The sequence below is a fragment of the Sabethes cyaneus genome, chromosome 3, assembly GCF_943734655.1.
Source record: "Sabethes cyaneus chromosome 3, idSabCyanKW18_F2, whole genome shotgun sequence".
NCBI classification, from domain to species: domain Eukaryota; kingdom Metazoa; phylum Arthropoda; class Insecta; order Diptera; family Culicidae; genus Sabethes; species Sabethes cyaneus.
Window position 1 is genome coordinate 181,608,624 of NC_071355.1, and position 27,767 is coordinate 181,636,390.

At 40.0% G+C, this 27,767-nt stretch overlaps 6 protein-coding genes across 8 annotated transcripts in view; 4 read left to right on the forward strand and 2 right to left on the reverse strand.

Moving 5' to 3' along the window:
- Positions 1-5,138, forward strand: part of LOC128740472 (uncharacterized) — a 42,873-nt gene extending 37,735 nt beyond the window's left edge. The window contains exons 16-21 of the mRNA XM_053836011.1: positions 3,710-4,056; positions 4,126-4,210; positions 4,272-4,543; positions 4,598-4,709; positions 4,770-4,867; positions 4,932-5,138. Of these exons, the coding sequence (XP_053691986.1) occupies positions 3,710-4,056; positions 4,126-4,210; positions 4,272-4,543; positions 4,598-4,709; positions 4,770-4,867; positions 4,932-5,108 (1,091 nt within the window). The 3' untranslated portion in view covers positions 5,109-5,138. The remainder of the gene's footprint in view (positions 1-3,709; positions 4,057-4,125; positions 4,211-4,271; positions 4,544-4,597; positions 4,710-4,769; positions 4,868-4,931) is intronic.
- Positions 5,139-5,588: 450 nt separating this feature from the next.
- Positions 5,589-6,517, reverse strand: LOC128743626 (DNA-binding protein RFXANK). Its single transcript, XM_053840238.1, has 3 exons — positions 6,403-6,517; positions 6,062-6,349; positions 5,589-6,005 (listed from the first exon to the last, which is right to left on the reverse strand). The coding sequence occupies exons 1-3, from the start codon at positions 6,432-6,434 to the stop codon at positions 5,681-5,683; spliced, it is 645 nt and encodes a 214-aa protein (XP_053696213.1). The 5' UTR covers positions 6,435-6,517; the 3' UTR covers positions 5,589-5,680.
- A 902-nt stretch (positions 6,518-7,419) lies between these two features.
- Positions 7,420-9,612, forward strand: LOC128742327 (cyclin-dependent kinase 8). Of its 2 annotated transcripts, none has more exons than XM_053838658.1 (8): positions 7,420-7,821; positions 7,888-8,139; positions 8,202-8,391; positions 8,448-8,661; positions 8,721-9,000; positions 9,062-9,097; positions 9,161-9,202; positions 9,272-9,612. In XM_053838658.1, the coding sequence occupies exons 1-8, from the start codon at positions 7,600-7,602 to the stop codon at positions 9,575-9,577; spliced, it is 1,542 nt and encodes a 513-aa protein (XP_053694633.1). In that variant the 5' UTR covers positions 7,420-7,599; the 3' UTR covers positions 9,578-9,612. The 2 variants fall into 2 exon arrangements, with proteins under 2 accessions (XP_053694633.1, XP_053694634.1); XM_053838659.1 differs by having other exon boundaries at positions 9,275-9,612.
- A 3,288-nt stretch (positions 9,613-12,900) lies between these two features.
- On the forward strand, positions 12,901-14,964 carry LOC128744618 (CDK5RAP3-like protein). Its single transcript, XM_053841757.1, has 4 exons — positions 12,901-13,008; positions 13,074-13,248; positions 13,311-14,388; positions 14,455-14,964. The coding sequence occupies exons 1-4, from the start codon at positions 13,003-13,005 to the stop codon at positions 14,690-14,692; spliced, it is 1,497 nt and encodes a 498-aa protein (XP_053697732.1). The 5' UTR covers positions 12,901-13,002; the 3' UTR covers positions 14,693-14,964.
- On the reverse strand, positions 14,536-18,525 carry LOC128744617 (myotubularin-related protein 14). 2 transcript variants are annotated; one of them, XM_053841756.1, is made up of 8 exons: positions 18,223-18,525; positions 17,209-17,629; positions 16,453-17,149; positions 16,090-16,371; positions 15,918-16,022; positions 15,549-15,788; positions 15,346-15,478; positions 14,536-15,287 (listed from the first exon to the last, which is right to left on the reverse strand). In XM_053841756.1, the coding sequence occupies exons 1-7, from the start codon at positions 18,307-18,309 to the stop codon at positions 15,346-15,348; spliced, it is 1,965 nt and encodes a 654-aa protein (XP_053697731.1). In that variant the 5' UTR covers positions 18,310-18,525; the 3' UTR covers positions 14,536-15,287. The 2 variants fall into 2 exon arrangements, with proteins under 2 accessions (XP_053697731.1, XP_053697730.1); XM_053841755.1 differs by having other exon boundaries at positions 14,537-15,478.
- Positions 18,526-19,909: 1,384 nt separating this feature from the next.
- Positions 19,910-20,837, forward strand: LOC128742799 (proteasome subunit beta type-2). Its single transcript, XM_053839259.1, has 3 exons — positions 19,910-20,095; positions 20,160-20,385; positions 20,446-20,837. Exons 1-3 carry the CDS (start codon positions 20,005-20,007, stop codon positions 20,744-20,746), a joined length of 618 nt encoding a protein of 205 aa, XP_053695234.1. The 5' UTR covers positions 19,910-20,004; the 3' UTR covers positions 20,747-20,837.
- Positions 20,838-27,767: the final 6,930 nt, after the last annotated feature.

Below are 27,767 nucleotides of genomic sequence, written 5' to 3' on the forward strand. Positions count from 1 at the left end.
GAAGGCTGTGCAAAATCGTTTGTGTACGATAGCTCCCCTGAGAGGGACTTTTAGTAACTCGCTTGTGTTCGTCTTTCTTTATTGCAATACGCTGGTGTGCGCGAAAAGATGCTTGTGCGCATCTGGTTGTCTTCGGAACTGCCTCTGTGAGGGCTGTTTTTTGCACATGCTTGCGTGTGTGATTTGCGAGTATGATTCGCGTGCCTCCGGGAAGGCAGAATGGTTTACTGAAACACGCTGGTATGCGTAGTTTAATCGCCTCTGGGAAGGCTGTGCAAAATCGTTTGCATGCGATAGCTCCCCTGAGAGGGACTTTTAGTAACTCGCTTGTGCGCGTCTTACTTTATTGGAATACGCTGGTGTGCGTGAAAAGATGCTTGTGTGCATCTGGCTGTTTTCTGAACTGCCTCTGTGAAGGCTGTTTGTTGAACATATGTGTTTTTTGCGTGTGTGATTGCGTACCTCCGGGAAGGCAGAATGGTTCACTGAAACACGCTGGTATGCGTAGTTTAATCGCCTCTGGGAAGGCTGTGCAAAATCGTTTGCATACGATAGCTCCCCTGAGAGGGACTTTTAGTAACTCGCTTGTATGCGTCTTATTTTGTTGGAATACGCTGGTGTGCGCGGATTAGTGGCGTCTGGCAAAGGTCTATTTGAGAAAATTGAAAAGATGCTTGTGAGTATCTGGTTGTCTTCTGAACCGCCTTTGTGAGGGCTGTTTTGCCCATGCTTGCGTGTGTGATTTGCGAGTATGATTCGCGTGCCTCTGGGAAGGCAGAATGGTTTACTGAAACACGCTGGTATGCGTAGTTTGTTCGCCTCTGGGCAGGCTGTAGAAGATCGCTTGTGTGCGATGGTCCCCCGCAGAGGTAGTAAAACTGATGATTGTAATGACGGAAATATTGATGGTAATAACGAAACTGATTATGGTGATGTTGAAATTGAGGATTGCAATGAGGAAAATGATTATAGTAATGACGAAAATGATGATGAAAATGAAGAAAATGATTATGTTGACGAATCTGACATATATGATGATTGCAATGATGAAAATAATAATAATAATAATGACGAAAATGACGATGGCAATGACGAATCTGATGAAAGTGATGATTGTAAAGTCGAAACTGATGAAGGTGATGATAAAGCGATGATGCTAATAACGAAAATGACTATGGTAATGTCAAAATAGCAATGGTAATGATGGAAATGACAACGGCAATGATGAAAATTATAGTTATGATGCAAATGATAACGATAATGACGAAAATGATGACGGTAATATCGAAAATTATGTAGATGACATTGACGATTTGGTCATTTTAATGTTAGTTTTAGTGACATGGATAATGATAATTTTGATCTTTCTGATGATTTTGGTGTCGTGGATGATGTTGACTATTTGATTATTTTGATGGCGTAGATGATGATGATTTTGAACATTTTAATGATGTTGATAATTGTAATTATGTTGACGATTTGGATTATGATGATTTTGGCGATTTTGGTAATGAAGAAAAAATAGTAAACATGCAAATAATGATGGTAATGACGAAAATGATGATGGTACTGGTAATAATGAAAATGACAATGGTAACGACGAAATTGGTAGTGGTAATGACGAAAATGATGATGATGTCAAAAATGATAATGGCCATGAGTTTTTTTTTGATAATTTATCAGAAGAGTAGAAGAGGGGGTGAATGTAGGGAACGAGCCGAGTTAGATGAATCAGCGTAAAGCAAATCTAATGAAACTGAATTATTTACTTGAGTGTAACTGAAATCCCTTGCATAGGAAGAATACCGTCATACGAACGGTAAGAGACAAGGAGAGAAATATATCGTTACGCATACTGTGTTACGCATACTGTGGCAAGATATAGCATACTCTAAACAAGAGTCAGTTTTTGGACGAACGTAGACTTTGACGGACGTTGTTCCGTATTCCGGAGGGCTCGGTTGGAATTAACCGACGGACACGACAACCTGTTCATTGATTCCAATGCAGCATGTGATTGTTTACATCGACAAGAGCTATGAAATATCCTTGACGAAAACGTTTCCGGTTTTCCGGCGAAGCTTACTAGATAAGGCTATTATGAATGGAATCCAGAGCTATGTGAGAATTTCGGGTGGATTGTCGAATCCTTTCGAATTTCGCAGAAGACTTCGAATAGGAGATAATCCTTCCAGCCTGCTATTCAACATTCAACGGTGATCGACATACAGGGCTCGATTTTTAATAAATTCAATCAGTTTATCTGCTTTACCGACGACGTAGATGCTCTCGGAAGAACATTTGAGACGGTGGAGGATAAATACACCAGACTAAAACGCGTGCTACTCGAGCTAAAGATGCTGAAAACGCGAAGCAGAGAAGATTGGGATGAAGATAAATATGTCTAAAACGAAGTATGTGCTGGCAAGCGGGACTGAGTGCGACAGGGCCCGCTTGGGCAGTACCGTGACGTGATAACCGACGGTGGTGAGCTTGAAATAGTGGACGAGATCGTATACCTTGGCTCACTGGCAACGGAAGACAACAATACCAGCTGTGAGAATAAAAGTCGTATTACCAGCGGAAGTCGTGCCTACTACGGATTCCACAAACACTCGCGGTCGAACAATCTGAGGCTTCGTACAAATCTGCATATTGTATAAAATAATAGACTGGTAGTCCTCTACGGGCACGAATCGTGAACACTGCTAAAGGAGGACCTGCGAGAACTCAGTTTCCAAACGACGGGTGCTAACAACCATCTTTAGCGGCGTGCAACAGAACGGTGTATGGAGGCGAAGAATGAATCACGAACTCGCGTGTCTCTACGGTGAACTCAACATTCAGAAAGTGGTTAAATCTGTACGGATACGTTGGCCAGGACATTCGTCTGAAGCGAGATTTGGCAAGCACTGGATGTCCACGAAACGCGAGTTAGAAGGAATTACGTTATGCAGGCCTTGTCATAAGACATAAGGGCAACTAAGTAAAAATAGTAAGTATGTTCTTCATTCGGTCGAACTACATACAACATACTAACAAGTACTATGCACAAATGGAAGTATTGCGATGCGATCATAAAAAAGGATTCCAAAATCCATTGGAATTCCGAAGATGCTGAAAATCGCTCATAAATGAGAAGGTGTAAATTCACTATATATTTTCTCCTCTGAACAAGGAGCTAGCTCTTTGATCGTCGCCATTGACAAACGGATAAACGTACGGTTAATGTAGAGCGACACCTCATCTATGAATAATTCCAAAAAATAAATCTTATTCATCAATTATGTATGTTTTGATGGTGAAAATTTTACAACAGCGTGAATCTTTGTTCTTGATTTTTGACAGAAAAACTAACAAGTAACGAAAAATTCTGGGATCCTTCGGCCGAAACCAGTACCATAATTTTGAAAAGATACCAATCCTGACTCTGTTAAATTCAGCGATCAATCCATCAGGCTTGAAATATTGGTCTGCCGATAATTTTTTAAATGCAAGATGCAAATATACAACATACCCAAGGAACATTTTTGTTGTATAGCAGCTTATTAAGCGTTTGTTCCATTGGTTTTAGCAATGCAATAGTAATATAAGCATGTTTGTTGGGGAGCTATTTAATGATTTTGTAATAATGAAATGTTAATCTGTTATTGAAATATGTACTTTTAAACTAAAATATATTTTAACCTGATTTCAAACATTCCATCAGCTCTAGGCGATCCTCTGATTAAGGGGCTAACAGAGGTAGCCAACAAACGTCCGGCCGATCCGATCACCTATTTGGCCACCTATCTATACAACTTTGCAAATCAGAACCGAACGAAAACTAGCGCAAGCAGTCAGACTTCAGCCGGAAAGAACGATCGCAATAACAATAGCATCGAATTCGAGGTCAAGGAAGATTCGGACAAAGAACTGGAAGGCTCTGCTCGCACGGAAGAAACCGTCAAAGTTTTACCTCAAAACGGTGCAATGGCGGAATCAGAAATCGACAAGGATGATCAGGGACCTCCTTCGCCAGACGGATCAGGCTCTGCTCCTTCCAGCTATAACAGGGTGAGCTGATATATTACACAAAAGCTTATCACAGTAAAGAAGTATACAGATAATTATGCATTATTCTAGGATGAACACGGTCAAAGCATGTTACATTTTGCCTGTGCGAGATCTCATGGAAGAAATGGCCTCATCCAGTTGATTGAACAGTCAGGTTGGTTAAATAAGATACAAAAACATTCATTTGAATTGGATTTTTCAATTTGGTTTTATAGGGACAAGCATAACCTATCGCGATGAACTTTATCGAACAGCACGAGACGTATCCTTGCAGGCTACGCAACCAGATAACGCTAAAGAAATTGATCGCTACGTACTTGGCTTAGCAGCTAGGGGAGATTTGGAGGCGTTGAACACTATGCTTCTAGACGGGTACGATCATATAGTCGATGTCGTAGGTTCTGATGGAACTACCATAACGCAGGTAGCATCATCGAGGGGTCATCGAGAAATTGTTCGTTTTCTGGAAAAAGCACGGGAATTTGAGGTATTATCTTAAATATAAACAACCCGTAACAATTGCTTTAATCGTATCCCGTAGGAGAGCCGAGAGAATTTATTAAATGCTATTCGAGAGCAAAATTTACAAAAAGTTATGGAAATAACGCAGCAATCAGACGGCATAAAGCTTGCAAGGGCCAAAAATTACTATGGTAGGTTTTTACGTAGTATTCACGTGTTCAATCCCATCGAAAACAATTAGTCAATTCTAGGGCGCACTTCTTTGCACATTGCGGTTCTGACGGAGAGCGAGGAAATAGTTGAGTACTTGGCTACTAATTTTAAGCAGACATTGAAAATTGGTGATAATGTAAGTAGAAAATAATATGAAAGAATGCAGTTGTGGAATCAATTGTCAACTTATTATTTTATAGCTGGAACGTACGCCTCTGCACTATGCGATGGGTATCGGAAATGTAGAAGCAATCAATCGTATCCTGATCAAAAATGGTGCAAAACGTGTTTCAAAGGATTTGAAGGGTCGACAGCCTACCTACTACTTTATGAACAAGGCAGATATTCTGCGTTTACAAGAAGAAGAAAAACAATAGTTTGCTAGAGAGATTAAAAGAGATTTATTCGTAGCTAATTAATAAACTTATTCTTATGAAAAGCTTTAAAGCATAAATTTGAAATACATTTCATACCATTGATATATAGACCTGCGTCTTTCTTTCAGTATCATTTCGATAATCAAGCATTCAATGACGTGAAACAAGATTAACAGACCAACATCGTCCAGAATCTCGACCCACATGGCAGTCTTATTATATGATTTCTGTTATAAAACAATCGTCAACCTTCCGTTGACCGACCCTTTCCCGATTTCAATGCAACTTTTTATATATGTTGCCAGTTTGTTTGGTAATACAAGCTTTGGCAGACGGAATTCTTTATCGACTGTTCAAAGGTAACCATAATTCGTCTACAGACGAAACACTACCCTTAGGGATAATCGGATAAATTTACCAAACGAGATTTAAAAATATAACAGTTATATAAGAATATATACATACACAACTTTACCACAGCACTAATTTGATAGACACAACTTAAAGTTTGATCATAGGTAGGTACACATAGAAAAACCAATCTCTACTTACCGATTGGATGTTAACTTATGCTACGACATTAACAACGCCGTGATATAGCTCTCCAAAACGGCCTGAGACAAACAAGCTTGATTTTTTACCGCAAGACTGTAGGCAGTTTCTCCGTCCTCGTTACTGTCCGTAAAATTTGCACTCCGGCTTAGCAACTCATTGCACGTATGCGGGTGGTTTCCCGCTGCGGCGTACATCAGTGCCGTATTACCGACTATGTCCATATGGTTCGCGTTTGCCCCTTTCTGCAGTAGCAATCGAACGATTTCATGGTGACCGCCGGACGCAGCCAGCAGTAGCGGAGTAATCATATCGACTGCAGAACGGTCAACATCCGCACCGCAACTGGAAAAATAAGTTGGATTATGAACATATTGACGCATTTCTTAGAGGTAACTTACTTTATAAGTATTTGGGCAGCAGAGAGTTGACCATAATAACAAGCCCAATGGAGGGGTGTAAAATTATTAGAATCCACATTATCTACTGATTTTTCCAAACGAACTTGTTCTTCTGTGATTTCACCTTGCCCGGTTTTTTCGTGAAAGTTCAAACAAATTTCACTGGGAATGTTAGCCTCAGTATTACCCCGCTGTAGGTTAGTGAGTACTGTGTTTGTTGGTTTATACGGAAGAAATGCACTTTTTCGGTTCCCACTGGCCAACAGCAGTGGACTAAAGTCGAGTTTACTGAAACATACAGGTTACAAATAATTATGATGGAAAGTTGCCAAACAACTTACCGGTCCTCGTCGGAATTGGGTGATGAACTCATTATTGTTTACAATATGAGAAAGAAGCTATCAGAAACTAATTTTGAAGGTATTAAATCTATTAAATGTATCAAATAAATTATTTTATTACCGCACCAGACATCAGATTTAGATCAGAGTATAAAATGTAAACAAAACTCGGTTAACAAAATAACGTTTTTGTTTACTTTCAGACGATTCAGACCAGAGCTGCCATAAATACAGATATTTGTGCATGCATAAATTTGGGACCCTACCGTTTTCTCTGGCGTATTCTATTTTCTCGGTCTATCCAGCTTTTTACGAGCCATAATGGTGGACGGGTTCGTAATATTTGAACAGCATTTTTGACATTTCCTCAATACATCGCACGTTTTCTTTCCCTACATTCCTTTAGTTTTACCGTGAACGCGCGGAAAGAAAACGTGCGATGTATTGGGGAAATGTCAAAAATGCTGTTCAAATATTACGAACACGTCCGCCATTATGGCTCGTAAAAAGCTGGATACCTAATCTTTTAAATAACATATTGCGAAGTTTCCACCTATTTAGAGTCCCACGCGAAAATTATTAGCGTGGTTTTTTTCTGCGTTTACCACACATGTTTGCAATTTAGTAATTTGAACCATCAGTTTTGCGTTATTGCCTCCCCATTACACCCCTCCTTGCTTGACAACCATAGCTTCAGTGTATTTAGTAAGTACAGGATAATTATTATTAAAAAACGAATTTGCGTAGGACTCGTAAAATTGCTGCAAGGTACAATAAATAGTTTATAGAGTACTTTAAAATACAGGAGCATTAGTAGAGCCAAAAATCAAAGCAACTGAAATAATTGATGGGTCCCAAATTTATGCATGCACGAATATCTGTATTTCTGGCGGTTCTGTTGTTTCGTAGTCGTGGAAACGTCTGAAACGTGAAAATCTTTGGCTGCTATAAAATTTATATATTTAATGTCAACTCTCCTGATGTCAACAAACAATAAATACAACGGTGAACATTCAGCGTAACATTTACATTACAGTTTATTCATTTACAAATTTTTGGATTCTTTTTGTCGCGGTTGCATGTTATTCGATAAGCACCTTCGTTATACTGTTGTTGAAGCACTGAAAACAGTCGGAACAAAAGAACAGCAAGAAAATCCTTCAAGTTCATCGATAATTTTGATTCGTATCCACTGCTATGAGCAACGCTGTTATGATGGACTACGAATTCAAGATGAAAACTCAACAGGAGCGGGCCAAAGTAGAAGACCTTTTTGAGTACGAGGGCTGTAAAGTTGGTCGCGGGACGTATGGTCACGTTTATAAAGCTCACCGAAAAGAAAGTAACGATACGAAGGACTATGCGTTAAAGCAGATTGAAGGCACCGGATTGTCTATGTCTGCTTGCAGAGAAATTGCGGTGAATGCTCGATAATAATTGTGTTTTCTTTTTTTGTTTAAACTAGTAATCGACTTGTATTTGCAGCTGCTGCGAGAACTAAAGCATCCAAACGTAATTAATCTCATCCGAGTGTTCCTATCGCACACAGATCGAAAGGTCTGGTTGCTTTTCGATTATGCCGAACATGACCTGTGGCACATCATCAAGTACCACCGTGCAGCCAAGGCCACAAAGAAACCGGTCATGGTTCCGAAAGGAATGGTCAAGAGTTTACTCTACCAGATCTTGGATGGTATCCACTATTTACATAGCAATTGGGTTTTGCACAGAGACTTGGTAAAGACTGAGAATTTCTGGGGACCGAATCCCAACAATTAACCGACTCATATTCTTTCCAGAAACCGGCCAACATTCTAGTAATGGGGGAAGGCAATGAGAGAGGTCGAGTCAAAATTGCAGACATGGGATTTGCTAGACTTTTCAATGCCCCACTGAAGCCATTGGCTGATTTGGATCCTGTTGTGGTTACATTTTGGTATCGAGCACCAGAATTGTTACTTGGAGCTCGACATTACACTAAAGCGATCGGTTAGTTTTATAATTTTTTAAATAAAACTTAAACTTAATTTTCACGATAATAACAGATATTTGGGCTATTGGATGCATATTTGCTGAGTTGCTGACTTCGGAGCCAATATTCCATTGCCGACAGGAGGATATCAAAACAAGCAACCCTTATCACCATGACCAATTGGATCGAATCTTCAATGTTATGGGTTTTCCACAAGATAAAGACTGGGAAGACATTCGTAAAATGCCGGAACATCACACTCTTACAAAAGACTTTAAGCGTTCCAAGTATCTGTTCGAGCAATTTATTGTTCGTATTTATTTTACAATGTTTCGATCTTTTTCAGTTATGCTAACTGTTCGCTGATCAAATATATGGAACGTCATAAAATCAAACCAGACAGCAAAGCTTTCCATTTACTACAAAAACTTTTGCTTATGGATCCAAACAAGCGAATCACCTCGGAGCAGGCTATGCAAGATCCATACTTTTCTGAAGATCCACTGCCTACCGCAGATGTGTTTGCTGGTTGTCCGATCCCCTATCCCAAGCGGGAGTTTCTAACCGATGAAGATCAAGATGATAAGGGTGAAAATAAACGGCAGCAACAACAGCAACAGGCCAATGTAAGATCTTCTATCAAAAGTTTAGTTTACTTTTTCTATACTAATATTTCATTATTTACAGCAAACGCAACAAAATCAGCAGCAGCAACAAGGCAATGTAAGGTTGATCCTTTTTATCAGATTATTCAATAGACTTATTTTATACTTATTTGTAATTTAGCATCAATCTCAGCAGCAAAACCAGCAGCAACAGCAGGCCAATGTAGGGACCTTTGTCAAGTTTCTTATCTCCATATACTAATCTACTTTTTATCTATTGCCGTTCAAACAGCAGAATCAACAAGCACAGCAGCAACAGCAACAACAGCAGCAGCAGCAACAACAACAACAGCAGCAAATGCAACAACAACAGCAACAACAAGCGCAAAATGCTGCAATGGATCACAATGCTGCCAAACGGGTTCGTATGTCGGGTCCAAATGGGCAGCCTGGTAACGGTTTAAATCCCCAAGATTACCAACAGCAAGCGCAGCAAGCTGCTGCCGCGGCGGCTGCTGCTCAACAACAACAGCAGCAGCAACAACAGCAGATGATGTTCAACAACACACAACAAGGCGGGTTTCAGCAAAGATATTGACCTTCTATGATCGAAATTATAAGCTATGAAAATAAGCATGTCAGCTTACTAATATAAGAATAATACAAAAAGATAAGAAAATTTTCTTAGCTGCCTGCTCTCTGCCATGTTATTACATCCAAGTTAGCAAAGCCTTGTTAATTCAGACTGAATATTGCGAAATTATACACCGTGAGGTGCTTTAATCCCATGTATTTGGCATTAAGTTGGCAATTTCAGTTCAATAAGCTCAGGTTACTAGCAGGCTGCAGTTAATTGACCCGTCCAAAGATCCTGAATCGGATAGACTACCTCTCGGATTTATTCGTCGATGTAGCGGTATGTTTAGACCACCAGCTTGTCGCATTTTGGAATGCGGAAGCTATCCACAGTTATGCCTATTTTAAACACCAGAAATGCTCACGATGTTTAAAATTACTGACCGATTTTGATTCTCTGTTGTCTGGCAAAAACACTCGAACTTCTGATCCACGATAAATTGGATTTTGACACCAAACCTATAATAAGTGAATACCAGCACGGCTTTATGAAAAATCGCTCTATCACTTCGTCAGTGCTACCACCGCGATCCTTATGGCATATACCATCACTCTAACTCTTACTAAAGCATTCGATAAGGTGCCCCACGAACTAACACTGAAAAAGTTGGAAAAGCTTGGTTTTCTTCACTAGCTCATCTCACGGTTGCAACTTGCAACCAATATCATCCTATCGGACAGTTTCTGCTGTCGGGTTGGTCTAGGTTGGTCGAGTAAGGAACTCCATCTAGTGCGCCGCAAGGTTATCATCTTGGCACCTTAATTTTCATTTTGTTTGCATCTGACTTTTAACTCTCAGCATCTCATGTTGTACGCCGGCGACCTGAAAATACACCGGACCATTAGCTCGCTGATCGATTGCGCTGCTTTGCAGCAAGACCTTGACAACGTAACCAGTTGGTGTGTCTTACATGGCATGGAAATGAATGGGACGAACCAGGGCTGTCCTGCACTCAGTGCACCTGTTTTGATTATTTAATTGAAACACCTCTGCCAAGCAAAGTTCGAAAATATTATGTATGGGGAATTTATAGAGTCAATTATTATCCATAAGATTACTGAACTAAGTATTGCTCTATCTTAAGTATTTACGGCGCATTCTCACTTCACACTGGGTGGTGCGCAGAGAGCGCTCTTGATGCACCGCCCAGTGTGAACTGGGAGTGCGCTGTAATTACTTAAGATAGAGCAATACTTAGTTCAGCAATCTTATGGATAATAATTGACTCTATAAATGCCCCATACATAACATTTTCGAATTTTGCGCGGTTGAGGTGTTACAGTTAAAAAAGCAAAATAGGTGCACTCAGTGCAGGACAGCCTTGGGACGAAGTGCAAAATTATTATTTTCAAAATAATAAGTTATACCAAATTGCGAATGCATCTGAACTATATTACCAAGTAAAGGGGCTCAAATTGGATCGTGTGACTTCGATAAACGATTTGGGAGTGACAATGAGCTGCAAGCTTTGTTTTAACGAGCACCAATTCCAAGACGTGTGCTCCCTGAAGACACTGTACTGCTCACTTGTAGGTTGTAAGAAGCATTCTTGAATACGGTGTACAAGTCTGGGCACCTTATCATACTAGCTTATAAGAGCTATAAGATCATAAGATCGCTCGCATTGAACGAGTTCAACGTTGTTTCGCTCTATGACGACTGCCCTGGAATGAACCACAGAGACTGCCGCCTTACAAACAGCGATGCCTACTGAAAAGGCAGGACCCGGGTTCAAATCCCAACCCCGCAGAAGTCAGGAATGACCCAAGCTGTTAAAGTGACTATAATGAAACAAACAACAAACATGCATATTTTTGAAGAAAAAAAACAGGTTTGAAAGTGCCTACTCTTTTAAACATTATTTTCAAAAATACGAATTGCACGGAACCATCATATATTAGCTGCACGGAACTAGGACGCTTCCTTATAATGGTTACAAAAACATATAATGGTTACAGGAAAATTACAAAAACCGGCCGGTCGGTCCTGCCTTCAAAAAACGCGGCGGGGAGGGGTTGTGGCAGCATATTATTACAGGATTTGCCTGGAATGTGTAATGTGCGTTAATGACATATTATTTGGCTAGTCGCCGGAATTCGGTTGACAGTTTCCTGTGTAAATGAGATGATCAGTCAGTTATGGAGTTAGCGAACGGTAGGACGTCACAGTCGAAACCACAACGAACATTAAATGGATTATTGAAAATAGCTGGTTTCAGAGTGACAACTACTTGCTTCTGGTGCTAGTGGACAATTTAATGTATATTACCGCCAGAAGCAAAGTATTGTTACTGCAAAACTGGCTAGCTTCAATGATCCACTGCTCAGGATTGCTGAGAAATTTATCACAAAATTTAACAAATCAATCAAAAAGTACAAATCCGGCTTCATGTGTCGGAAAACCGGCCTTTTTACAGGATTGACCGGCCACCGGCTTTGCAAGTGAAAAACCGGTCGGGCCGGCCAAAAACTTGGCAACCCTATTTATAAACGAAAAAAGAGTTGAAATTCGAGAAAGCCAAATTGGCCAGAAAACTTCTGCTTCTACTTTTAAAACTTCTAAATTTTCTCAGCAATCAAAAAATATCTGGAAAAGCTGTTCACAAATTTTTCCATGCTGGGTACACCTAATGGAAAATTAAAAAAATCGAATTGAATTTTAGGAAAGTGTTTTCTTATTCGTCAATAATTCCTCTTCTTTTAAGGGGTAATCTAGGGGAAAATGAGCAGTCATTAACTTTACGTCGGAAAGCCCAATTCCGAAAGCAGTTCTTGAGCCCAAAGCAGTTTTTGTTTTTAGAAATGTATTCCCTATATTCTTCTTGCCAATCTCGCCAATAAACAAAATTTTTGTTTCAAGCAAAAATACTGCTTTTGAAATTTACAGAATCAATTACGACTCATTTTTTCTTAACGGGAAACTAGCAGTCATTAATTTTTCGTCGGAAAGCCCAATTTCGGAAGCAGTTTTTCGGCCCAAAAGTGGGATTCTGTATACAAAAATGTAAATACTGCATTCTTCTTGCCAATCTGAACACAGCGAATATATTTTCATAAACAAAATTTTTGTTTCAAACAAAAAAACTGCTTTTGAAATTGGCAGAATCGATGACGACTAATTTCACCATGAACCATGAATTTCACCATGAAGATAAATATTTATTGCCGAGCTACTGATTTACGTTGGTCACTCTCTCAGTTTGAGTGTCTCTAAATGTTACATTACGACCTTTTGAAATATTGCTCAATCATATAATTTTGACAACCAAACCAATCCGAATCCGAATCAAAAAGGAATCAAACGAATCGACCTTGTTACGTGGATGTTTTTTTTTTTGTATTTATTTTAACCTATTTAGTCAACAGTCAGTTTAGTGAAAGATAAAAATGAATGTAAGTATTAGCTGTTTCACTGGAGTTTTCCGCAAATTTTTATAGTCCCTTTCTTCCTCCACCAGGAAGCAGATATTCCAATTGATATACAGGTTGGAAAGTTACAGGATTGGTTAGTTTCACGACGCATCGTTAACAAAAATTGGCACCAGAATGTACGTGATATCCGTAGCAAAATCAGTAACGCTCTTACGGATATGCCAGCTCACGACGGACTTGTGCAGTTGCTGAAGGGAGCCCGTAATTATTTTTTGAATAAGTTAATCTGCTTAATATTTTTATATGTTTTTTGTTTTGGTCAGATATCAACTACTTTCACTGCCAGCAGATTATCGATATCCTGAAAACCACCGAGGCTGATTCCAAGAACGTGTTTGGCCGCTACGGTAGCCAACGAATGAAAGATTGGCAGGAAGTGGTAAAACTGTACGAACGGGATAGTTTATATCTGGGGGAGGCGGCTCAAATATTGGTTAGAAACATAAATTTTGAAATCCCCAGTATTCGAAAACAGATTAAAAACTTCGAACAGTTAAGCGATGAATCGGAGAAAAAAGCTGTTGATCTGCGCCGTTCGCAAAATACGGTGAATAATGAATACCAAGCGCTGTGTCGGCAGTTAGGTATTGCAGGGGAGAATCTACGAGAAGAATTGATAGCAAAAGTTGGCGAGCTGCCGGAAATGCTAACCAACGTGGCAAGTTCAGTTTCCGATTTGAAAAAAGCAGTCGAATTGTATGCTTCGTTTTCGAGTAACGCCGAATGTTTGCGTATGCTGCGTCACGTTGCGAATGTAGGAAATACGACAGTCTATGAATTCCTCTACTCTGAGCCTCCTCTCTCTATCGAGGTGCCCCCGATGAAATTTGCGTTGGAAAAGTCTGAGGCAGTCACGGCTGAACAAGAAATTGATTTCGGCAGTGATGGAGGCGGTATTGACTTTGGTGATATTGGTACTTCTGAGGTCAATCTGGAAGTGGGGGAAATTGACTGGGGTGTTCCCGATGCGGCGGTGGAGCCCAACGCAGAGGTCATAGATTTCGAAATTTCTTTGGAAGAGAGCGGTATTGTGGTGGAGGAAGATGGTAACGCTGGTGGAGTGGCGAAAGGGGAGGAAGCTTACAGTATATGCGATTCGCCGACCTATCGGGAGCGTTTGATTAACGAGATGCTAGAGTTGCAAGCTTTTTTGAAAATGCGCTTGTACGAACTCAGCGCCGGCGGGGATGCAGTGCACATTTTATCGCTAACAATGATGGACAGCTTTCCGGATCATGATCCCAAACACTTGTCGCAGATGCTTGCGCAGATCGATGTGGCGTACGGTAAACTCAACAGTCAGCAAATCCAATATTTGCATCAAATAAAACATTCTCCAAAGTGGGTATATTCACTTTATCTGTTTGTTTGTTGGATTCAAATGATATTTCCATTTTTCTTTTGTAGATACGTGGACATTCTAACGTCAAAATTGAAGCAGAAATTGTTGGCCATCGATAAAATGAAGGATACGGAGAAACTAATGCTAGAACGCGCGGTGACGTATCGGCAGCAGAGTGCGGATTTGAAACCTACGTTAACGAACGTCATTGAACAGACCCGTATCCTGCAGAATCAAATAGAACGCGATATTTCTAAGCGCTATAAAAATAGGGTTGTTAATTTGATGGGTGCTAATTTATAGAAACCTGGTATGCTCCTGTTATAGGATACAAGATGAGATATGTGTAATCGAAAATAATATAAAACTAACGGTTCAATCGCTAAGCTATCATTTATTGTTACACTATTTTTGGGGTTAGAATGGAACTTAATGACCGGTTTTATTAAAACAAATGCGGAGTTTTCTACCTTATTGTGGTGTTACGCTTGTTAAGTTGATAAAAATCATTGAGTAAATAAAATACCTATCTGTTCCAACAAGCCAGAGCGAGACTCATTCAAAATAACTCAACAATGATACTTATTTACGCAAAACCAGAACTTTCTTATGTCAACTTTACGTTCAGAATTTAAAATCTGTCGGACGCCTGCTTAGTAATGTTTAAACCGCCTGTCCGCAATTGATAATTAATATAAAGCTACAACAGTTAAATACAAAATGAACATCTGCAGTTTGGTGTTGGTACTTCACGTTGTCGACAGTGCTGTAAAAGCGGAAAAATATACAGTTTCTCAGAAGCGGTCTCTTCTTCGTTATAATTCTGGCGAACGGCACAATCTTGTATGATTCCTAAAATTAATTATTTGCATGCCATCCAGTAATCCTTAAAATGCAACTTCAAAATAATGTAAAAAATCAACTGAACCGAATCGATTGCAAGAAGTCGTCGCTACCTATGATGGTCGAACTTTATCCAACAAACTCGTCAGAAGGGTGCCAATTTTGGGACCGGGCATGTGATTGTATGTTGACGAAAGGTAGATATTTCGAAATTCAGCGCGCAAATCATCGAGCCTTCTTCGTCGTCTGTAATAATAGATTAATAAAAGCAGTTGAATAGTTGTATTACGCACATCTTCTAATTCATACGACTCACGTGTAATTATGATTCGGTGTGGAAGCACTGGAGCTGCCTGAACTGGTATGCTGTGACGGTCGCTGACATTGTTGTGTGTTATTGAGACCTGATTTTATCATTTCGGCTATCGCGTCTGAGTTATCTTCGCGTCGATAACTTCCAGCCTTGTTTACCATCTGCCAACTACCAGCCGATGATGTGGATTCTTGGCGTTGTCGCTGAACTCCATCCGTGCATGGCACAGTTACTGGACTAGTCCTGGAAAATAAAGTTGCACACTTTAGATTTGAAAATAAAATTTAAAAAAGTTTTCCTATTTGCAATTGAAATACGTGTACCTAAGCACGTGTCTAAGCAGAAAAGAAAACCATTTCTGAGTTCACTTACCTTGTGTCCTGTGGTGACCAGTGGACGTTATGGTAAGAATTTTCGTGCGATAAGCATCCAATACTGCTGCCGCTATCGTTGCTATACGATGACAAACCATCATTTCTAGATTTAATAAAACCGCAATTTCATCAATCAGATTTCTAACACATATACGCACGTATCAACTCACCCATTGTCTGAATTGATGCTTCCGTTCTCGGAAAATTTATCGCTCATTGAACCGCCATTTCTAGCAGCATTGCCGTTTGTGCCGGTTATTGATATACTTTTACTTGCACCACCGCCATTCAGTCCGGAAAAGCTTTTCCCGCTCGCGTAGCCACTATTTGAGTTCAGTGACATACTAGAACCACCACATGCCCCTTCGCCAAACTGCAGCTCATCGATGGAGTCGCAATTTTCCCTTATTACGTCTATGCTACTGCTTTCGCTACTATGAGAGCTACGTGTGCTGCATAAAAAATAAAATAATATCTAGAATTACGGTCGACAAGATAAAAACACTAGAGTTAGAAAAGGGTTTGGCACAAACCTGAGTTTTAGTACGCTGTACTCTTCGCCGCTGATATGTTTGAGCATTTCAAAGCAAAAAAACATTATATCTTCGTTCTTCTTTAGTCGATCAGGTAGATTGTGTCCAAATAGTAGCCAGTCATAGGCAAGCGTAAAGTAGAGCATCTGAAGTTTGTTTAGTGACTGATGGATAACACCGTCTGCCCAAAGTGACATTCGCACTAATGAAACAAACATCGGTGTTCGATCCCAACCGCTAATACAATGAACCAATATTCCTTGATCGCTGTGTTGCAAGTAGTGTAATAGTAAGAGAAGATAATTTTGCGTAAGTTTCACTAGATCCCACTTCTGGTATTCACTCCATTTGATGTTCAGTGTATCCGTGATCGAATCCGTAGGTATTCGAATTTCGGTATTTATGTACGGTTGTTCCCAATTGAAAAACAGTCCCTGACCGTCATAGTTTTGAGAAGCGAATTCTTTAAAAAATTCGCAGCCGGGATAAGGTAAAGAAAGTATATCAAAACCACTGTACCGGTTTTCTGCGTCCACCTTTTCCGAAGACGTAACTACTACACCACATTTCACCTTTTTAGTTTCCACCATAAAGTCCATTATCGCTCCAATCTTGAAAGCTTTCAGCAGACGAATATCGTTTCGTCGCTCGGACGCAGTAATATCCCCTCCGTTTTGGTTAGCTTCATCTTCTTCATCTGTCAAAATGTTTAATAAATTATCTCTGATCATCTTTCTGACGCTGAGCGTAACTTACCTTCTGGTTCCGCTGGTTCATCGGAACCATATATCCAGTCTACACCCGTCCGCGTAAAAATTTCCATGTAATTCGCTAAGGTGGATGACCTGCAGAGGTATTTTCCGTTGAACATTAATACCGGGACTGGAAATCGCGCTCGACACCTAGCCTTGCGGGCTTTAACAATAAAACGGCGCAATCGTGCAGAATTGAGTTTACCATCATCAAAAATCTGATCAGCACCGTTGTTCGATCCATTAAGAGATGAAACATTTTTCATTGGTAGACTGCTGCATTCGGAATTGTTCGTCATTTTATATTCCGGAATCAACAACCAGCTAGGATAATTCGACGAAAGAGTGCCTGCCTCGTTAGACACCTCAGTTACGTCATAATCCAGGCGCATTAGCTCGCTACAACGCTGGACAGTTTCATCGGCCTGAAAGATCATCAATTGCGAATAACGTGTCAATGTTACAAAATTTAATAAGCGCATAATTTAGCATAAAACCTGAGCAGTTTTGTGATAAATTTCATTTTCGGGACTTTCAAAAAGATGTAAGCATACGTCAACTGGTTTTTTACACTAGAATAGCACCACGAACCCATCTGGGTAGGAAAGCAGCGTACCACGTATAAAACCATAGTTTTTTTTACTTGTATTATTAAAATAAAATAAAAGTCAATATCTACCGGGCATGTTTCTTTCCCTGCAGAAACATTATACGCTGATAAACTCGCCGTGGTTTAATTGAAGAATTGTAATGCGCATTTTGAATATGTTATTAAAATAAACCAAACATTAGTTTAGCAATCGATACCTAACTGTTTAGGTTATGGTATCAAGACAGCTCACTGAATCATGAATTAAATCACGTTACAGCAAATGACATTGGCAGATAATTAAAACAGCATAGTTTACCAATAGTCACAATTTGTTGGTCCCTTCTAAACTAAGTTGACTAAAGTACTAATTCATAAATCAAAACTTTCCTTTTATAGTAAAAGCCCAATTTGGGCAAAATTACATACCAGTTCGTTTCTGTATCTTGCACTATATAAATTTTTGCCGAAGTATTCCATAACCGCTTGAATTTCTTCCTTTCGAATTTCGGTCATCTTGCTGCTTGCTGCGGTGGCACCACATTGACGGATACGTTTTGTACGGCGCGAACGCGGGTAATACCTTTCGGAAAAAATTTTGATGGCCGGATCGGTTCAGTGCACCGATTTCCCTTAACAATAGGAACGACACGCATAAAAGGAACGCTACAATCCCTACAATAGAGAGTTGGAAGAAAACAATAACCACACACACAAATCTAACTTTCCTTTTCCTTCGTTTCCTTTTTCTCAAACGATTTGCTTTCTGGCTTTGTAACTTTGGAGACTTTTTGGCATTTACTTATGAAACCAGATATAGATATAGATGTAGATATAGAAGTGCAAGCAGAGCAGCGTTTTGTTTTGAAGACCAATCAAAGTACATTGGCAGCCATTAAATCCAAGATTAAACCACAGAGAACAGATTAACAGGCTCGAAGGAAGTAATCGATTTTTTGTGTGTAAAATCTGTTGGTAGCGCCCTCCAGAAATAGTTTGCCAAACGCATCAAAAAAATCCATGTACCTTTATATATATTTCTTTGTGCTGGAGTTACATAGCAGCGATGGCAGCGACATCAAGATTTAGTTTGCCACTTACTGCTCAAGGGGTGCTCTATTGACGGATTACTCGTAGATTACATAAAAGCCTTTTACACACTTTTTGTCAATTACCTGGTAGTCTGTTCTCTGTGATTAAACCCTTCAAAAGTAAAGAGATTACAACTATATTATTAAGGCTGTGAACCATTTCGCGAAATTTTTATCATTTAGTTAAAATTTGACAGTTCGCTGGTTCTTAACTTCAACCAATTCTTCAACCAGAATTAACAGATAGAATTAACAAAAGCGCGAATGTTGCAAGTGTAAGCAAACCACTCTAGTGTCAGATTAACAGTGGAAAATGCGGTACGTTGCATTAAATGATTATCACAGTAGTCTAAATAGTCATAAAAGGGGCAATATTCCCAACAAACATATTTGCTGTCTAATTGCTTATTAAGCGCTTGATTCCTGAACATTGGCTATACCTATAACGGTTGAATGATCTACTGTTCAAATAAAATGTTTGTTGGGTTGCCTATTTTATGACTATTTAGACTACTGTGATAATCATTTAATGAAACATACCGCATTTTGCACTATTAATCTGACACTAGAAAGGCTTTGCGTTTAATCAACTTATGAGCTTTACTTCATTTTCCTTCTAACCCTTTTTTTCACTTCATTTTCCTTGAGCGAAATCGTGTGCGAGATTCGATGTGATAATCATGTAAATCGAGGTAGTCTAAATAGGGGCAAATGCTAGGGCAAATGTCGCAATATGTTTACGAACTGATAGAATATATGTTTGGTTCTTGGCGCAGGTGATGCTAATCACGTAAATAAATCCGCTAGCAATTGAAAACACATTGTAATACATTGGATGACGAAAAACTGTCCTGATCCTGACGCACAATGAAACCCACCATGCCAGTCGAGTTTGTTCGTGGCGAATAGAATATAATGATTTTGTCTCAGTGTATAGTCTTTCCATCGAACCGCAACCCTAATATCTGCTAAGTCTCCACAAAGCAAACGTCAAACGAGATCTTCGAAGCGCAGCCAGAATTTTGTTTGTCATTGCACATCTGCGGTCATTCCCGTAAAGCTTGTAAAACGGTTTAACTTCGTGTTTGTTGAGTGGAAATATCTAAGTTAAGTGCTTGCTATGGAAACTTTAATAGGAATCCGGGGACCAGATTTTGTGATGCTTGCAGCTGATAGTTCACATGCTCACTCAATCATTGTTTTGAAGGATGGTAAGGACTTCAAATCCCCTTTTTTTGTCATAACCTATTCAACAGGATTTTGGTTTATTTTCAGATGAAAATAAAATTTACAAAATTTCCGATAATCTGATGATGGCTACGATTGGTGAAGCGGGAGATCGCGTCCAATTTACGGAATACATTAGCAAAAACATTTTGCTCTACAAGATGCGGAACGGTTACGAGTTGGGTCCAAAATCGGCAGCCCATTTTACTCGTAAAAATTTGGCTGATTATTTACGATCTCGTACACCGTACCACGTTAATGTGCTAGTTGGAGGGTATGCTTCGTTTATCTGACGTATCGTATTATAGTCATGAGTTTGAATCCGTCTTTGCAGATATGACGAAGCGGATGGTGCTCAGCTTCATTATATCGATTATCTGGCTAACTCGCTGCCGGTGAAATATGCGGCCCACGGTTATGGTGGACTGTTTGTTTCCAGCATTCTCGATCGGTATCACCATGCCAAGATCACTCAGGACGAAGCGTACGAAATAATGAAAAAAAGTGTAACCGAGATCCAAAAAAGGTTGCTCGTCAATTTACCGAACTTCAAGGTGTCGGTAATTGGCAAAGACGGTATTAAGGAGTTAGCGGACATCTCGGCCGATAGTTTGAAGGAACCGCTTGCTGCTTAAGTTTGGTATAATGTAAAGTTTTTTTTTCTTATGAAAACAAATACAATTCGGCTAGGTATTTACGAAGGAAACCGTGAATAATATTTATTTTGGATGTGCTTGGTTTATAATACTCGTTACCATGGCCATCAAACTTGTCATGTTATTCGATAGGTTATTTCCGAAACCGGGTTGGTACCTTGCCCTGTTATCCTTGGTGGTCAGCACAACGGTTGTCTCCTACGTGAGGAGGAATCTCATTAAGCGATTCGGATGCTTGCTTTGGATCCATCCCAAAAGATAGTGGTACTTGTTCGCACGGAATTTCACGTGGAAAGTTGCTTTCTAATTTTATAACAACTAAGATGATATCATCCTGGACAATTGAACTGTGTGTTAGGTTAATATTGATAATCTGTAATGACAAGTAAAGATTAACACCAATACTAATTTTGATTCGCTTCGCTCTTTCGGGTTAATGGGTGTAGGTTGTATAAATCGAACAACCTGATTGAATCGATTTTTTTTCAGCGTTGCGGTTCTTTCGACTCGTTTTTGCGCAATGTTTTCGACCAGCCTTTGGGCGGTTTTCACGACCCGCCTTTGCGCGGTCTTCACGACCCGCCTTTGCGCGGTCTTCACGACCCGCCGTTGCGCGGTCGTTCCGATCCGCCGTTGCGCGGTCCTTCCGACCCGCCGTTGCGCGGTCCTTCCGACCCGCCGTTGCGCAGTCCTTCCGACTCGCAGTTGCGCAGTCATTCCGACTCGCTGTTGCGCAGTCATTCCGACCCGCTGCTGCGCGGTCCGTCCAACCCGCTGTTGCGCGGTCCTTCCGACCCGCTGTTGCGCAGTCTTTCCGACTCGTTGCGTGGTCCTTCCGACACGCTATTGCTGATGGTCTTAATTAGGTGGACTTTCTACACATTGATTTTCCCTTATTTATTTCTCCTGGCAGGATCGCCATTGTGTATTCTTTAATTTAACTCTTTATTAAGACCGATGATTGAATATGATTTACCTCGTCGAGAGTCCAATAATAAAAGTGGACGATTCTCCTGATGTCTTGCTTACCACGTGTGAAATCAACAAACGTGGTTACTATGGCTGCAACATATTCGTTGTGTTACTTAGCAACATATAAACGATTCAGCTCATGTTACCCAAATATATTTATATGCCACACAGGAACCACAACCGGCGGAGCAGTACTTTGCTGTTCGGACTTTCTGCTGAATGCACTTTCGGACCGAAAGGTACTGCAACAGCCAAAGACGAGCGCAAGGCTGTGCGCAAACTGATTCTGTTCACTACAGTGGCGTCCTGGGAGACGAAAGCTACTTGGCACTGGGGGGCAGCGACTGGTGGGAACCGAGTACTTTACGTCTCCCACCTATCATCGCTTGTGACGCTAAGTATAACCTCTGCACCAAGTTCCCGATTCCTAAGAAGACCCCTCCATGGTCAAAGGTCATCGAAAAGGAAATATCCAAGTTTCTGTTCTTTCCTTCGGGGTTTGCGGTAAACGGCGAGCTATACAGTATGAAATGCCTGTCGGAAATTGTCTGCTTTATCAAGAAGTATCACGCGAAGGAGGGTGTGGTCTTTTGGGCAAAACCCCGGCCCATTATGTCAAAGAACCGGCTAAAGATAAACTTCGTACCGAAGACCGCCGACTCTCCTAATAAGGACTGTATCGAAAAGTAATTAGCAACTTTTAAAATGATTTTACTCAAAAATGGGTGAAGTAATTTTTATGTGCATGCAAGCAAAAGTTTGTTTAACTATATAAAAAAAGTTGTGCAATCGATTTGTTTCGATTATTTTTTTTTACTTTTCGCTATGCCTCAGATTGATCTTGAAATCAGAAAAAAAATCTGCACACTTGGTGCACTGAAAACGGTGTTTTCTATGAACCAAATCGCAAAGCGGTTTAAAGTGCACCACACAAGCGTAAAAATGTCATCGATAAGTAAGGAAAAGGGTTATCTTTGAAGTATCTTCCTCGTTCCGGAAGAAAACCTGGTCCCAGTTAGCCCCCGGTAGATTCTAAAGTAATAACTCATATTAAACCACACCGATAGGTAACAACGTCTTATTTGGCTAAAATACTTAAAACAAGCATTGCGATAATTCAGCCCAAGGAACAAAACGGCAGCACCTAAACAAGCAGGTGTGGAATAAGAGTTGTTTGATAGCATTCGGTGCTGAATAAGCGAATTTGCTGAATTGTCTGTTGTTTAGACGTCATAACCTATATTTTTTCTAGCTTCTAATCAACATCTATACGTTGTTATATAAATGCGGAATAAGAGTCGAATAAACGTTATGCAAACGTATCGGCAGTACGGCTAACAGCAGGTGTGGAATAATGGTCGCTTAAAAGCTACCATGAAAATGCATGTCGAATAGACGTTGTGCAAACGTGCCAGTCAAGGGCAATTGTGGAGTAAAAGTGGAATAAGAGTGGAATGAGCATTGCGCAAACGTAACAGCAGCATTACGGAGATCAAATGTGGAATAATAGTGGAATAAGTGTGGAATGAGCGTTGCGCAAATGTATCAGCAGCATTGCTGAGAGCAAGTGCAGAATAAAAGTGGAATAACAGTGGAATAAATGTTGTACAAACGAATTTGCAGCATTGCTGAAAGCAAGTGTGGAATAACAGTGGAATAAATGTTGCGCAGCATTACTGCGAGAAGGTGTGGAATAAAAGTGGAATAAGTGTGGAATGAGCGTTGCGCAAACTTATCAGCAGCATTGCTGAGAGCGAGTGTGGAATAAGAGTGGAATGAAAGTTGCCCAAATGCATCAGCTGCATTGCTAAGAGGAATTGTGGAATATGTGTCGAATAATCGTCGTACAAACGTATCAGTAGCACCACCAAGAGCAGGTGTGGAATAAAAGGTGCTTGATGGCAGCCAATAACACCAATAACTTGAATGACACTTTATACTTTACACTTTATAATTTATGCTTTAAATTTATGTTAGGTACACTTTATTTTTATTTTATTTTTTTTTTGTTACATTAAGAATAGAAAACATTTGCATAACCACTTTTAGCCGCCGCAAATCTTTGCTGGTCGTGGAAATCCTTTTAAGTGTTGTCTGTACGGTGTGTATCTTTTCCCTCGGCGTGTCGTTGTCCCTCGTCGTACCGAAATTTAACTTTAACAAACTTATATCCAAAGGCAGCCGGCTGTTTGACGCTTTACGAGTTACTCACAATGGATTTGCTCAGCGAGATGAATTCCGTCGGGCTAAAGCCGCCAGAATTGTTATGATCGAGTGGCATAGTGGCGATACCACCACTGCTCCCGCTGCCGGTGCGCGAAAACACCACTGCTTCTCGTGCTCTTTTTTGTTTTCTGGAAGCTCAGGACTATCTGCGTAAACTAATGACGGGGTGACAAAAGTACTCCTTCTCTGCGGTACTAACACGAATCACTCCTGCTGCTAACTAATCACTGCTGCTGCTAGTCACATCACTGCTAACTAAATGAACAATCGCTAACCGAACATTCTGGATTTCTAGTTTCCAGTTAATTTTATTCACTAGCACCGCTTACCGTCGTCAATATTCAAAAGAAAAAAGTCCTCTGCGGTACGACTGTGTTATGTTTCTGGTGGTACAAGCGAAATGCTTTATTATTTTAGTACAAATAGTTTATTAAATGTTTAACATGTGCGGAATAAATACTTCTAAAGTAACTTGTACAGCAGATGCCAAACATGATTTAAGAAACTACTCTTCAGCGCTTAAATGTATTTTAGCCCATTTTTGTTCCACACTTGACAAACTTAAGCTGGTAAATCTACATCGGCTGAAAACTCGGCGCCTGTCATATGTCAGATTATCTCAGATGTGTTCGTTGACGGCTTCCGACCGATAGGATGTAAGTTCGAACCCGGGTGAATAAAAAAAGTATTTGGCAGGCTTGATCAATTTAGAGTCAACCAATGATTTTCTACTAAAGTCTCTTATTAAATTATAATATATGCATACAAAAATGGCCATGAAAATAGCGAAACCCACAAAATAAAAAAAAATACTTCCTGCATATTTTTTTCTTTTTGCTTGTCTAAAAGTTGAACTGCTGTGGAATAAACGTAGCTTCAGTGTCATCAGCAGAAGTTTAATAAACATATCTATACGTACTGAATAAACATTTTACTATACGTTGCTTAACAGTCATACAAACGCATCTTCCACGCCCATATTCAGCACTGTGCTGCTTAAATTCTCCAAAACCAACTGTATAAGCATTGAACAGAGGTGTTTAGACATACTTGAAAAGCAGCTATACAGCATGTGCTGAATAAAAGCTGTCGGGTAAACGTTTAATAAGCAAAAATTGTTCCTTGGGAGTGAATCAAGGTAAGGATTCCGTAAAGACATACATGAAGCATAAGGTGTCTAAGACATCCAGAGAGCAACAATCTCGAGCCTAAATAAGGGCACGGTAATTATGAACGGACAATAGACAACGGCAACAAGTGCATCTTTATGGATGACGAAACTTATGTCAAACAGGATTCCAAATTCGGCCTTCCAGGACCGAAATTCTACACGAAATCGGCGGACGAGATGGCGAACGACACCGACAGTACGATTGTACTGGAAAAATTTGGGCCAAAGGTATTAGTATGGTAAGCTATTTGTACTTGTGGTCTGGGATGCGTATTTTCTTCACAACGTGTGCAATAAATGCTCAAATTTACAAAGATGAACAATTGTAAAAAAGATTGTGGCCCCTCTACAAACAGTATCAGTCTCGTCCTCTCTTTTGGCCGAATTTGGCATCTGTATATTGCGCTAAGGCTGTACTACAGTGCCTTTCAGATAATAATATCCAATTCGTCGAGAAAAACATCAATCCGCTAAATTGTCCAGAGCTCCGACCAATTGAACGTTACTGGTCGATTGTAAAGAGGATCTTCAGGAGGGAATGAACAGTTTTCCAAAGCATAGAAAAATTCAAGAAAAATTGAACAACATCCAGGAAATGCACAAAAGCTAGGGTGCAGAATTTGCTGCGAGGAGTTTCATCAAAAGTGCGCTCATTCTTTAGAACTTAATATTTTGACTAATGTAAGCCATGTTATTGTTTCAAGCCGTACTGATCTTCAATAAACCGAAAACAAAAATTGAAATAATAATCATATTTCATTTTTATTCAGGGATAGATGTTGCTAAAGACTTTTCGATACAGGCCTTATGCCCCAAATGCGACCGATAGAAATTTTTCAGGTGAAGCTCAAACAGAGGATCTGCTCCAAGATCTACTCCAATAATTTCGTGGCTTAAACAAAGAAGCATCTGATCGCCAAGGCCATGAAAGAGCTGAATAAGATACCGATGTTTATCTTTTTATCATCCAAGGCAAAGGTTCCAGTCAACTGCTGTGAGGCCGCCCAGCAGTTGATGCATTTTAGTAGAACTTCTATCATAGAAGGCGTAACGTAGGACTTAGGGAAAATTTGTTCCATTGTATTATCTTTTACTATTTTTATCGCCATTTAAATTAGTCCATTTTTCCAATGCATACGTTAAGTATAGCGAAGTATTGGATACGGGACGAATATGAAAACATGATAGACTTGGAAGGAACACTGACTTAGGAAACGAGGCGCCAAATTGGGTCTCCGCCAAGGGTCCTACGTCAAGAAACGGATTTGAAGCAAACTTACTTATGTGTCCATGTCCGCCGGTCCAGCAGAACAAAGGGATGAAATCAGAGATCTCCACTGGACAGGTTCTCGTCTATAGCCTGGATGTCGTTGGCTAAAGCTACGTCGTCATGAGCCTCTAGGTCTGCCTCTTCTACGCTGTCCTTGCAGTTGATTACTTCTTTGCAGATCTCGTTCGCTCCTTTCCTCCAAGGTGTGATCGATCCATTTCCACCTACGTTCACGATTTAAAGCAGAGGCGTAATTTAATTGGCGCATTCACATATTTAAGGAGCCAGTTAGAAACGAAATTAACAATTTAACATTCTAATTTTGTGGAATAATGAAATTTTTGGAATCAGTAAATAAATTGTAGCGCATTGCAATTGCAAGTTATTTCTGATACTTCCTTTTAAAATTAGATTTAAAACCCGGAGGGCAAAAATTGGTCATGAGTAAAACTTTTTATGTTTTAAGAACTAGAAAAATAAACAAAAGTTAGTTTATCATCATCGGAAGGATAAAAGCATTGCAACACATTTGTAATGGCATTATTTGTTTGAGTCGAGATTCGTAAAGCAATTAATTCGAGTAATTCTTCAAACAGCCAAACCCAGCTATAAAACAGAATAGTGTGACCCAAATCCGTGCTCGAAAGCTACAAGACCAGGTGCTAACTAAGTTCGACGAGTGTCTTCTGCTGAACGATGAAACCTATATGTCAAGGCTGACTTCGGGCAAATGCCAAGTCAAAAATTTTACTTGGCAACCGTTTGGGGGGGACCCAGGTAACCAATAAGCATTAAAATAAGCAGCAAATCAGCCGCTTATTGACATATGTGGCATTTTATACTGCACGTTGTTGTATATTAGCTTTTTGACTGCATAGCGTAGGTAACAATTTGGGTTTTATTACACTCTTATGATGGCATTTCAGACCAAAATTGGTCATGAAAACCGCCATAAGAGCATAGATGCCATTTTCACAGATTTTTTCACACGCGTAAATTTGGGGCCCTATCATTTCCTCCGCAATATTTAATTTTTCTAGCGTATTTTTTTCTGTAACATACATAGTTTATGAAGTACTTTAATTATCAGACACATTAGTAGAACCAGAACTCACAGGAACTGACATAATTGGTGGGTCCCAAATTTATGCGTGTGAAAAAATCTGTGATTCTGGCATCTATGCATAAGAGTACAATAAAACTCACAATGTTGCTTGGGAGGTGTTGTAAATTGAGATCCAAAATTCCCGGTTGCATAATGAAAAACTATTTTGCTAGACATTAAATATGTTATAGAAGGTGGGGCACGTGCCCAAGTGTGCCGTAGCCTGGGCACTCCAGTGAAGATAGGACGCAGTAGT

Coding starts and splice junctions, on each gene's coding strand:
- LOC128742327 (XM_053838658.1), top strand. CDS start 7,600: ATGAGCAACGCTGTTATGATGGACTACGAATTCAAGATGAAAACTCAA. Junction 8,662..8,720: donor AAAGACTTTAAGCGTTCCAA/GTATCTGTTCGA, acceptor GATCTTTTTCAG/TTATGCTAACTGTTCGCTGA. Junction 9,098..9,160: donor AGCAGCAGCAACAAGGCAAT/GTAAGGTTGATC, acceptor TTTGTAATTTAG/CATCAATCTCAGCAGCAAAA.
- LOC128743626 (XM_053840238.1), bottom strand. CDS start 6,434: ATGAGTTCATCACCCAATTCCGACGAGGACCG. Junction 6,350..6,402: donor CCCAATTCCGACGAGGACCG/GTAAGTTGTTTG, acceptor TGTATGTTTCAG/TAAACTCGACTTTAGTCCAC. Junction 6,006..6,061: donor GCTGCCCAAATACTTATAAA/GTAAGTTACCTC, acceptor TTATTTTTCCAG/TTGCGGTGCGGATGTTGACC.
- LOC128744617 (XM_053841756.1), bottom strand. CDS start 18,309: ATGACCGAAATTCGAAAGGAAGAAATTCAAGCGGTTATGGAATACTTC. Junction 15,789..15,917: donor TGGTCACCACAGGACACAAG/GTAAGTGAACTC, acceptor TTTATTTTCCAG/GACTAGTCCAGTAACTGTGC. Junction 15,479..15,548: donor ACACCGAATCATAATTACAC/GTGAGTCGTATG, acceptor CTATTATTACAG/ACGACGAAGAAGGCTCGATG.
- LOC128744618 (XM_053841757.1), top strand. Junction 13,249..13,310: donor GCAGTTGCTGAAGGGAGCCC/GTAATTATTTTT, acceptor TGTTTTGGTCAG/ATATCAACTACTTTCACTGC. Junction 14,389..14,454: donor CAAATAAAACATTCTCCAAA/GTGGGTATATTC, acceptor TTTCTTTTGTAG/ATACGTGGACATTCTAACGT.
- LOC128742799 (XM_053839259.1), top strand. CDS start 20,005: ATGGAAACTTTAATAGGAATCCGGGGACCAGATTTTGTGATGCTTGCA. Junction 20,096..20,159: donor AATCATTGTTTTGAAGGATG/GTAAGGACTTCA, acceptor GTTTATTTTCAG/ATGAAAATAAAATTTACAAA. Junction 20,386..20,445: donor GTTAATGTGCTAGTTGGAGG/GTATGCTTCGTT, acceptor CCGTCTTTGCAG/ATATGACGAAGCGGATGGTG.